The sequence below is a fragment of the Lissotriton helveticus genome, chromosome 8, assembly GCF_964261635.1.
Source record: "Lissotriton helveticus chromosome 8, aLisHel1.1, whole genome shotgun sequence".
Lineage (NCBI taxonomy): Eukaryota > Metazoa > Chordata > Amphibia > Caudata > Salamandridae > Lissotriton > Lissotriton helveticus.
Window position 1 is genome coordinate 1,578,972,663 of NC_136069.1, and position 12,473 is coordinate 1,578,985,135.

The following is a 12,473-nucleotide window of genomic DNA, read 5'->3' on the forward strand; positions in this document are numbered from 1 at the left end:
GCCATCTTGATCTATACCCACATTCTATGCCAGAGGGTTTCGAGGATGGAGAGGTGACTTGGCACCCTAGGATTGGCTTGTGTGCCTGGCTTCCACCCACATTTAAAATCTCTTATACAAGGTGTGACTCTCTCTTTGTTGGTGCTTTTGTACTCTTCGCTGATGGACCCTCGGACTGGCATGAACAACTCAAAAGAGGAACCCCCTGATGCTCAAAAAGGACTAAGGACACTGCCCCAGTTGACTCCTGGACCATTGGGTCTCCCCAAGGACAATGGGGCTTACTCCCCTATGTCCCCTGTGGACCAATTGGAGAAAAGCTCTGGACTTCTGTGCCCAGAGACAATTACAAGGAGGAAACGTGGTGCAGGGAATCGGGAGGGCCATCTACCTGTAGCTTAAACCACTTAGAGGGTGAGGTTTGCTAGAACTGCTCCTGGTCGTTAGAGCTCCCCACCAGGAGTAAAATGAGCACACTATGTTCCTGACCAATTCCTGCTCCCTCAGCTGTCCCTAATGTTTCAGAGGTATCAGGGTGACCGAGTGAGACAGGGCACCTCATGACCAAAAAGAAAAGAGAAGTGTGATGTAAAGCTGTGCTCTGAAGAAAATGCAAATCGGCATTCCTCAGCGCAGTGGGATAGCTACTCATGCGATATTCACAGCTCCCTGGGAGAGTGCACTCATAAAGCCCTGCATGGTCATTCTGCCTATGGATTTGTTATGTTATGTTATCTGTATCTTTTATAGCGCTCGGCTACTCCGAGGAGTGTCCCAGCGCTTTTATTTTTAACCTGTGACAGAGAACACAACAGGGCAAATGAAAAGGAGACCAAAATCAAGAAAGAAAGCAAATCTACAGAGCAAAGAGCCAAGTTTTAAGGCCCTTCCTGAAATCTAACAGGTTGGAAGTGCTACGCAGTGACACGGGCAGAGTGTTCCATAGCTGTGGCGCCAACAGCCTGAAAGACCGGCCCCCAATGCGTGCCCTTCTTACCTGAGGAACCACGGCAAGAAACAAAGACTCGGATCTCAGGGATCTGGCAGGATGGTAGAAAGCTAGCCTCTTTTGAAGATATTTCGCTCCAGAAGCATACAAAGCCTTATGAGCCAATGTCAAGGCTTTAAAAACAATCCGCTTCCGGATAGGTAGCCAATGAAGTGACTGCAGAAGACCAGAGGTACTGGCTCGCCCGTGGAGGCCAAAAATGGCCCGTGCTGCCGAGTTCTGGACGACCTGCAGCCGTTGCAAGAGATACTCCGGCAGGCCGAGATAAAGGACATTGGAATAGTCCAATCTTGAACCAATTAAGGCCTGAACCGTAATCCTCCTGTGTTCTTCCGAGAGCAGAGGAAGAAACTTACGGAGCATCCTGAGGAGGCCAAAACATATACCCGTTAGGCCCAGAATCTGTGCTCTCAACGTCAGGCCATTATCGATCTTCACCCCCAGATTCTTGGCTAGCTGGGAAGAACCTGCTGGAGGGAACATGTCAACAGGCCACCATTCCTGCCAATCTGGATCAGACCGACAACCAAAGAAGAGCACCTCGCTTTGCTGCTTCTGGTGGCCCTAAAATGGGCATGGAGCACCACCAATGATAAAAAGATGGGATGGGGGGCTGTCGGTGTGCAGCAGTACACCCCCCGAGGAAACTTGTCTCAACTGATGCTATCTTTGTTGGGTCAAGCAAACTATCACCTTTTAAGATTTCCACATAATTATTTTAAGTACTCTCAAAGCTGGAGCTCTTGCTCCTCAGCTCGAAGTGCAGTACCTTCTAGGTGCTTATTTCAAGGAATGCATTTAATTTGGTCTAAAGATGTAAAGGAATGTATGTGGTGTACAATGCCCTCTAGAAGCTGAATTTATGGTTGCATTTTATATGGCCAGATCGTGATCCTCTCCAGGGGCTGTTTCTCATGGTTTAAAAGTTTATAAAAAGCTCACAGACACACACACATTAAGGTCACTTTAAAAAGCTTTATTGGTATGATAATGATGACAGTGATTACTGAGTGAATATGCGTTATTAACAATAATAAGTGTATTTGCACATAATTATTATTGATGATTGCATTTACATACAAAATGATGTCATTAACATATGGCTTGTTGATCGTGAGCCTTCAACCAAGCCAATAGACTTATCCTATATATTTAGGGCAGCAAAGATAATGATGCAATGTCATCTATGGTATTTACTATCTGCCTAATGTATATATTTATTCATGACTGTGTAGTATTTGGTAGTGTGTGCATCATAAATCTACTTTTCCTTTTTCTAAAAAAAGAACACTCAATGCACAGTTATTGATTAAGTGATATTATTGCACACCATCCCATACCACCTCCCCTGAGTAGGCCCTAGACTGCTCTACTTCGCTATCTTGAGAGAGTCAAGCTCAACTATGGTGTGCTAGGTTCCCAGTAAGGGAAAATTGTAGACCTATCACTTGTGCAGGTCACGCAACTAATAGCTCAATTTCTTACAACTATCATGTTGCTCTAGGACTTCCTCACCTTCCTTTGGGGTTTGCACTTGTTGAACCAGGGTAAAAAGTATGGGATTGTTACAATCTCTAACACTTTATCAACCAGAATCGTAAGTGGAGGATTATGAATTTTCTTTAGGCTAGAAAGTGATAACAAAATCATAATTGGAAAAAAATGTGTCTGGTTTAACTGCAGTGCAATCAAAGCCCTGGAAGATTTTAAGAATTGTAGATTGCAATGGTCAGTAAGATTGGTTATTGTGTGTTGAGTCCCCAACAAATAATGACACCATTCTTCTAATGCATATTTAGTAGCCAAAAGTTCCCTATTGCCATAGTTTAGTTAACTTCAGCAGAGCTGAGTTTATGTGAGTGATAAGCAACTCTAGGCAATGGATCAGTTACCTAATACGAACAAATTCCTCCTGCTGCAGTTTGAGATGCATCTGCCTCTACTACAAAGGACTGTGCTTGACCTGATGCCTAAAAGTTGGGGCCTTGACAGATCTTTACCTTAGGGCCTGAAAATGTGTTTCTGCCTCCACATCCCACTGGTAAGTGTGGTAAGAGGAGAGACCAAAGCACAAAACTGACGTATGAAACATCTATTAACATTAGCAAAGTCTGCACTTCCTTCACCTACTGGGGGATTTCTAAACCTTAACAGCTTCAACCTTCTTCATATCCTTTTGAAGTGACGATAAAACCCAGAAATTCAACATCTTCAACATTAAAAAGACCTCCAACTTTGCAAACAGCTGGTTTTCTCTCAACTTCCTCATAATGTTGTTGACATGATCAACATGTTCTTCTGGAGAACTGTAAAAAAATAGTATATCATCAATATATAAAACAGAATAGATATAAATTAATTCTCTCAATACCTCATTTAGAAAGTACTGGAACGGGACAGGGGCATTACAAAGCTCAATGTGCATAATCAGGCATACATAGAGACCAAACTTGGAACGAAATTCAGTCTTCAACTCATCATTCTCCCGAACCCACATCACATTATAAGGCCCTCTAAAGTCTAATTTACCAAAAACAGTGGCCTTTTTCACTTGATCTGCCGAACATGAAATCATAGCTAAAGTTTACATGTTTTATTAGTAACATAATTAAAGCCTCTGTAGACTATGCAAATATGGAGCCCCTCTCCTTTTTTCATGGAAAAACAACAGAGCAGACACCAGATAGCAGGCTGATGGATGAACCCAATTTCCAGGAGTTCATCCAAATATTTTCTTGAGTGCAGATGTTCCTGCTCTCTTAGAGCATGAACCTGCTGCATGGTAACTTAGCCCCAGGTTGAAGATCAATCAGACAGTCGAAAGGTCTGTGAGGTGTAAAACATTTGCATGCATTTTATCAAAAATATCCAGAAAGCCATGGAATTCCACATGAACCACTGAGTCATACCCTCTCATCAGACAGTGGAGAGAAGGGAAGGTTATTGTCCCTGAAAACCAATCAAAAATTGGATTATGACGGTATAACCAAACTACTCCCAGAATAACTCGAAACTGAGGAGCAGCTATATTATCAAAGAAAATAGACTTGTGTTATCCATCAGGCATGTTCACTGGACATCCCCACACTTTTTGCCTTCCTTCTCCACTTTTTGCAGAATTAATTTTTGTTGGTTTTAGTGCTAACCAGTGATGAGGCACTTGTGCTCTCTCCTACAAACATCGCAGAATTGGCTTATACTCAACTGGCATATTTAATTTACGTATATGCCCCTCTCTGCAGGGCCACTCGCAAACATTTTGGGCTCTTCCCCTTTTTGCTGAATTAATTTGTATTGCCTTCAGAAATGCATTCTACCACTGCTAACATTGTAGAATTGGCTGATACCCATTTGACATATTTCATTTACTTATAAGTCCCTGGTAAAGTGCATTACATGTCCTGAGAGCATGACAAATAAAGGCCTCTAGTGGGTGTACCAGTGGCTGCTATGTTTAATAGGACTGTTTATGAATACTGCCTAAGCCATTGGTGAGAGGCTTCAGTAGAACAACCCTAAGTTCACTTCCAGTTAATTTGAAGAGACCCCTTTCACATTTTTCTCATTTCCAAGTCATCACCCATCGGGTTGTGGATCCTCACACAAATCATTTGTGTCATGAAGATGGTCTCACGGATACATTACAACAAAGACCAAAATATCAACGTATAACCCAGTCTTCCCTTTAGTGATTGTTACATAAATCTGGAGAGATCCAGTTACTCCGTATAGGACAGACTCTGGTTTTGTTATGTGGAGATGGGTAGTTTTACATTAATGGCATTAATCTTTCCTTAGTTAAACTTTAATTTCTGTTATCAATGTATGTGAGATTCTTGTTATGAACCTCTAAGTTTGTGCATTTTGAAAACACAAATTCATCAGTGTTACACCTGGCCAACTGAATTTCTCTCTCTTCATAAATACTATACATGCATTTCTTCAATGACTTTATATCATGATGAGACGAGGCATCCCATATAAAATATAAATTTAAAGATTTACTTTTTGTGAAATAAATCCCTTGTAGGCACCCTTACATGTTTAATGTAATCAACCAGGCCTACAAGGGTATATTGGATTGCCCAATTTCACTTAAATACTAGTGGGCCTGCAGCACTGTTTCTGCCTCCCACTTAAGTAGCCCTGGAAACCAAATCAGTCTCAGCACTGCCATTACAGAGCCTGTGTGTGCAGTGTTAAATGGCAATGTCGACCTGGCAAGTTAAACCTCTTGCCAGGCCAAAACCTTTCTTTTTAATACAAGAAAGTCACAACCATGGTAGGCCCTGGACAGCCTAGGGGGCAGGGAGAAATGTATTTAAAATTGTACCTGTATTTCCTGTAGGATAACATTATGATTACCTTATTTCATTTTATAGGCAAAACTTCCAAATGGAAAAATATGACTGGTTCATGTTTGGTGTCTTTGGAATCCTCATTTGAAATCCTAACCTAATGGTGAAATTGGATTTTAAATTGCTATTCTGAAAATGTCCCTTTCAGAAGGATGGCATTTTCTTGCCTTAGCTATTTGGGTCCTGCACCCTCTTTCTGGTCACCTGACTGGGTGGAGTTGGCAGTTCGGCTTTGTATAGCTCGACTAGACAGCCACACACAATGAGAGCTTAAGTGTGACTAAGATACTATGAATTAGCTAGCCCCTATTTCAGCACCTCATGCTCATAGGACTTAACCAACAACTCCTTGGTTTAATGAGCAAGACCTCTGACCTTCTGACCAAAGGTCAGCTCTTCCCCCGCAGCTCTGCTGACCCTACCTCACTGCCGCTCGCAGGTTTGAGTCTGTCCCTGATTCAGTCTCTGTGATTGTGCCTGATCTGCTTGTGTGCCTGCTTTGGTATTGCTATATTATTGTTTTTATGCCCTGCTTTGTTCTGTATTTGTTTATTGTTGTTTCCTGCCTAATTTGCGTCTTATTTTGCTGTATTTGTGCCTTATTGTACCTTATTTTTACCTAATTTGTGCCTGTTAATTCATGTTGTGCCCATTGTTGTTGTTGAGTTGTGTTCTCTGTGCCCGCTTGCCGCCCTTCCTGCTGCTGCTGCACCCATGGCCCCTTCCCCCTACCGGTTCCTGCCCCCACCTCCCAGCTGAGCTTCCCTCCCTTAATGGCGGTCGTGCAGCAGAAGCATGCAGCGGATGCGCCTCTGGTGCACCAAAGGCAAGCCCATCTTTATTGACACCTTTATTAGTTATCTCAAGGACACCGTTCCTCTTTCTCACCCTAACCCCACTGTTGCCAATGATAATTTTAACAATTGCCTTGATCTTGCACTTAATTGTGTCCTCCCGAAAAAGTAATCTCAGAAAAGGTGGGGGAAAAAAAGAACCCTTGGTATACTCATAAACTATGCCAGCTTAAAAAGACATGTAAAAGGCATGAAAGAAGTTGGAGGAAGGACTCCTCCTTTGCCAGTAGAATTAAATACAGAGAAGCTATTAAAATATATGAAAATGAAATTAGAAACACTCAAGCCCTCTATTATTAAGGAAAGATTTTATCTGCAAAATCCACACATGAGATTTTTAAAATCGCCAACTCTCTTCTTAACATCCCTAAGCCCCCTCCACCTATTGATACCAACAATGCTCAATTGTGGGGTGAGCAAATTGCTAATTTCTTTTCAGAAAAGAAAGAAACCATCTATAATTCTTTCCCTCCTGTATCATCCCACAAAGGTGTGAAACAAGTGATATAATCACTCCTGATCTCCCCATTTCACTGGAGGAATTCGATTCTCTGGATCTTCACACTCTGCAAAGACTGCTTAAAGAACTTAAATTAGGTTCTCCCCTAGATGTTGCTCCCCCTACTATTCTCCATCAAATTTCTGAGGTGGTGTCACCAGTTATACATGATTATATAAATTCATCACTTAAAACAGGGATTGTGCCACCACAATGGAAACATGCTAGGGGGAAAGCGCTTCTAAGAAAAAACGAACCTCAATCCAGTGAATTGGGGAAGCTATCGTCCAATTTCCTTGCTGCCCGGAGTCAGTAAAATTACAGAAAAATACATCAATTCGAACCTATCGGCCTTCTTGGTAGACAATAATCATCTGCATCCTACGCAGACGGATTTCAGACTCCAACAAGGCACAGAGACAGCCATTTTAGCTGCAGTAGAAGAAATAAGGAGGACCCTTGACAACGGAGGCTGCGCTGCTCTTATCCTATTGATCCTCAGTGCAGCCTTCGATACTGTCAATCACCAGCTTATGATACAAAGACTGAGTGATGCTGGAGTGACTGGGCTGGCACTAAAATGGCTACTCCTCTTGCTCCAAAAAAATGAATACAGAGTCTAGGAGTATGGATTGATTGTAATCTCGACTTTAGAGAGCAATCACGTATAGTGGCGTCGAGCTGCTATGGCATACTAAGAAGATTTAGAAAAATACTCCACATGCTCCTGTTTGCTGAAAGACGGCTGCTGGTGCAGGCCCTCGTACTCTCACGGCTCGACTACACCAATGCTCTATACCTGAGAGCCCCTCTAGCTACCATCAAAAGAGTACAAACAGTACAGAATTGTGCAGCTCGCATGCTTCTGAACACTTCCAAACATTCCTCTGCAAGGCCTGCCCTCGCTACTCTACATTGGCTGCCTGTCCAGGAAAGAATGCAATTTAGGTCCCTCTGTATCATCATTGTCACGAAACGGTCCGCCCTTCATTCGTCCCTGCACTAAAGCTTATGTACCAACAGAGCCCTTAGGTCCGGGAAAAAAGGATTTGTTTGTGTCCCAAAGATTAAACGTGCACGTAGCGGAGGCCGACTGTTCACATATAATGAATGCTTTAAGATTCTGGAACAGCATTCCCCTCCACATATGTGCTGAACCTAAATACCTCAAGTTCAGTAGACTTTTGAAAACTTTTTTTCCTTAATCTCATGGTATTTTATTTTCCTCGTAGCTCACTTGACGTCTTAGCGCTGGGATGCCCCTGGGTAACCATGCGCTCTACAAATGTTACTTCACTCATTCATTCATCTGTGCCCGTGCGTGTCCTGACCGCGACCAGCGCCATGGACACTGGATCTCCGACCCCCCACCGCTATGACTCAGTTGCAATCCTTGCACTCAACTCTAGCAGGAACAACAACTGCCAGCTGTCCACGCCGAGCACCACCCACAGAGTGTTCTCCTGCCTTCACTGCCTCCAGACCTTCACCACCGTGCGCACCCCCATGGCCACCACCCCCATGCCTAACACCAACACCTCAGAAGCCCTGAGGTGCATCCTCCTCCCTACACAGACACAAGGTAGAGATCTGGAACTTACCCAGACGTCGCCTTCTTCACAGAAACTTGGACCAACTCCACCTCCACCCCGACATCACCTTCGGCATCCTGGACGGATAGAAGATCCAGAGAAAGTACGGCCCCCCAACCGTCCAGGAGGAGGCCTTGCCATCGCACACAAGCTCCCTCTGACTCATGACCTCCAGCTCAAGCAACAGCCCACCCACCATCAATCACCTCCATCTCCACCTTCCGATCCAGACCAGCCCCAGAACGACCCTAAGAGCCACTCTCGCTTACAGACCTCCTGGACCTCAAGCTGTGTTCACCACCTCCATCGCCGACCTCATCGTGCCCCACGCCATCCCCTCCATGGACTACACTCTCATTGGAGACCTCAACTTCCACCTCAATGATCCCAACTCCACCACCCTCCTGGACAACCTCGCCAACCTCTGACTGAAACACCACCCTCACCCACAAGCAAGGACTTTGCGGGAGGTAACAACATCCACTTAAGCCACACCACGCAACACCATGGATGGAACACCACTGCATACACTTTAAAGTGAACAAACCCATGGCACCAAAACCTCCAACCCGCCCTCCACGAAGAAACTGAAGCAAGATCACCGAGGAGCAGCTCAACTCCACCATTAAACCGCGAGCTCCCACCACCTCGACCGATACCAACATCTCAGCAAAAGAACACCACAGATGGATCACCAACTGTGCAGAGAAGCTCACACCCCTACATATCCCCGCCAGACAGCACCCCAAGAATGCCACCCTGGTTCACTACCGACCTCCAACAATCCAGGCGCACCTGCAGACGCCTCGAGAAGAACTGGAGAAACAGTAAATCCTCGGAAGACCGGACCACCTACAAGAACGCCATGACAGAATACCACCATGGCATCAGATCCACCAAAAAAACCTTCATCCAGAATAAGATCCTCGCCAACTCCAGCAACTACAAGGAACTGTTCAGCATCATCAAGGAATTCACCAAACCCCCTTAGTTAAACTATGGACATCACCCAATCCCAGGACCTAGGCAACAAGCTTCTACTTCCATCTGAAGATCAAGGACCTCTACAACAACTTCAACGACCAGACACCGGACTCTGGGACCACTCCATTCTCCAGCAATGCTAGCCAGCCAGCCCACCATATCTGCCTGGACACCAGTCACCACCGAAGACACTGCATCGTTCATGAAAGTCATCCATTCTGGAGCCCACACAGACCACTGCCCGCACATCTTCCACAGAGCCGCCACCATCACCCCAGAACTATGACGCACCATCAATGCCACCTTCGAAACCGGCATCTTCCCAGATGACTGGAAATGGCAAAAGTCAGACCCCTACTCCAGAAGCCATCAGCAGATCCCACGGACCTCAAGAACTACTGACCCATCTCCTCCTCCTTTTCGCGGGAAAAATCACAGAGAAAACCATCAACATCCAACTAACAAAATTAATCGAAGAAAATTCTATCCTCGACCCCTCCCAGTTCATATTCCGCTGCAACCACAGCATGGAAACTGCTCTACTTGCTGCTACAGACAACATCCACACCCTCCTCGACCAAGGACACACCGCAACCCTGATCCTACTCGACCTCTCTTCAGCCTTCAACACCATCTCCCACCGCACACTTACCGCCAAACTCCACAAAACCGGCATCCAGGGAACTGCCCTCGACTGGCTCCACTCCTTCCTCGCCGGCAGAATCCAAAGAATTAGGGTTCCCTCTTCCTCTCCGAACCCACTGAAATCAACTGCGGAGTACCACGTCATAATGCTTGCGGAAAATCAAGATATACCACACCAACGGCTTCAATGTGAATGAGGGTTTTTAAAGACAGTAAGAACCTAAGACTCTGGCTATAAACAGGATAATTGATTAATTCTCCTTTGATTACTTGCTTATCGGATGGAAGCCAAATGAATCTCAGCTTCTCTCCTCCTCAGATGATTATAAGACTATTAGTGGCATTGACCATGTACCTGGAGGTCCACCAAGATAAGAAATGCCACTCGATGAATGCCACTGGTCATTCAGAAAGTACATGGGTTTGTACATGAAATGCAACTAACATTGATTTAAAGGGTGGCACACTTAAAAGACTCCCTATAAAACCATCCAGTGTGGTACTGAGAATTCTGGACCCGTGTCATAAACATCATCGTATCATGACGATTTGGGGATCAGCAGACCGAGAATGACGAGTATACTATATACAAGCATTTTCGCCGTATTCCAGTGACGAGATCACCCTGAAATCAGATATTCCGTTCTGAACCCTCGGGTTCCATTTTGTGTACGGCAGCCATTTTGTGGTTGCCCTCACATAGGCCGATAACTAAGGCCAAAACGAGTCTTAAGGACACGTACACCTTTGCTGACATTTGTGTGACCTGGGCAAGCTCACTCCACTGCCTGAAGCCCAAACCTGTTCGGCCAGTTCCTCTCCCAGTGGCCGATCGAGATTAAGATCAAGGCACAGCATACCATAAACCCTTCATTGCATACAAACCATGCCTAATCTTACACACACCTGTCTCTGTTTCTCTCTTTATGACCTGCTTTACGATGAGGAGGTGCCCGATTTTATTAGGGGTCCATCCGATATCTGATGAAGATGCTGGGCCTTGCCGGGTAATTGATTGTAGGCTGGACAAACTGAAAATGGGCTTGTCATCATGAATCTGCTTTTCCTTGTCGTAGAAATATGTGAATGGTCAACTGTAAAATAAGGAATGTTTGCCTAAAGCATGATATTGTGTATAAAAAGGGATGGCTGGCTTTGTGAGTTGAGCAGTCTCCTGAGAACATACACCATGTTGTACTTCTAGGATACCTGTTACTGGCTGCAGCCAATAAATCTGATCTTTGACGTCACCAAGAAGTCTCTGCGTTTCTGTAGTCTGAGACAGGAGAATACAAAGTCTTTGGGTGTGTCCCCTGGCACCGCTGGGTTCTTAAAAACCCAGTACTTCAGTTGGCGCCCAACGTGGGGCGATTTCAGCCGTACCGGTCCAAGCCAGAGGTTCGTGAGGAGCTTTGTGTGAAATTCTGGAGGAAGGCCAACCACTTCATCGACCCCTGTATGTCGTTGTGGTCCGAAAGTCTTAGCTGCGAGGTTCCCTGCTTGCCAACGGCTACGAAGGACTGCTGCCCTGACTATCGCCCTGTCTTGGACCCTTTTGATGATTTGTAGAGCGAGACGATAGACGAGTCTTCTGGTGACGTCATCGATACCTCAGTTAAGTATGAGTGGAGCGTCTCCCAGTCCTTAGTTTTGGTTCTTAGTTTTGGGTATCCCCTTGGGATCTTTGATTTGGAACTTGCAAGTACCAAAGCCGAGGGACTCGTGTATTCACGAGACTATCGCATTCAATAATCCTTTGAAGTTTGAAGCTAGACTAGAGAGCGAAGATGCCTGGTCTTAGCAGACTTGGAAATTTGTTTTGTCTTGGTTGTAATAGGGATTCCCGATTGGAGGACTCGTGTCCGGTTCCTCCGATTGGAACTCCAACCTATGAGCTTTATGTGAAGCATGGCGTAGGCCCCATCACATATAATGAAGTATGGATCCGATACACCAGGAAGGATGGTGTTCTAAAGTGGCCCCAATATGGTAGTTTTGAAACCGAGATTTTAGATAATCTAGAGGTTAGACTTTTTAAGAAGAAAGCCCGGCCGGCAATGTTTGACTCTTTCCGCCTATGGCGAAAGGAAGCCAAACAGAAAGAAATTAAATTAGCAAAGAAGAATAAAAGAGAAAAGGGTATCTTGATAATGCAAGCTGCTATGCAGTACAAAGATGATGAAGAAGAACAAGCGAGTGAACAGTTGCACAGGCAATGTAAAATGGCGATTGATAAATGCTATCCAGTTTTGCTGCCTCTTCAGCAGGATGCAGCAAAGGAACTTGAGAAAGACCCTCTAATGTCACATTTATTGAGTTCGCCACCCCCCTATGCGCAGAGTGCTACAGCACCCCCGCAACCTTTAGTTGTGCAATCTCTGGTTGTTGTGCCTCAGGTTCTTCCACAGCCGCCAGCTGCTCTTCAGTTGGCTCCTACTGCTACGGCGCAGCCCCCTCAAGGGCCGCCGACTTTGCTACCTGCTCCGCCTTTACTCCCTACAACTTTGCCTACTGCATCAACTACCTCTTCTG

At 45.1% G+C, this 12,473-nt stretch overlaps 1 protein-coding gene across 2 annotated transcripts in view; it reads right to left on the minus strand.

The window, feature by feature from the left end:
• Positions 1-1,970: 1,970 nt before the first annotated feature.
• Positions 1,971-12,473, minus strand: part of LOC144773524 (solute carrier organic anion transporter family member 2B1-like) — a 619,417-nt gene continuing 608,914 nt past the window's right edge. For both annotated transcript variants that reach the window (XM_078658585.1, XM_078658586.1), the window contains exon 16: positions 1,971-3,315. In XM_078658585.1, the coding sequence (XP_078514711.1) occupies positions 3,275-3,315 (41 nt within the window). In that variant the 3' untranslated portion in view covers positions 1,971-3,274. The remainder of the gene's footprint in view (positions 3,316-12,473) is intronic.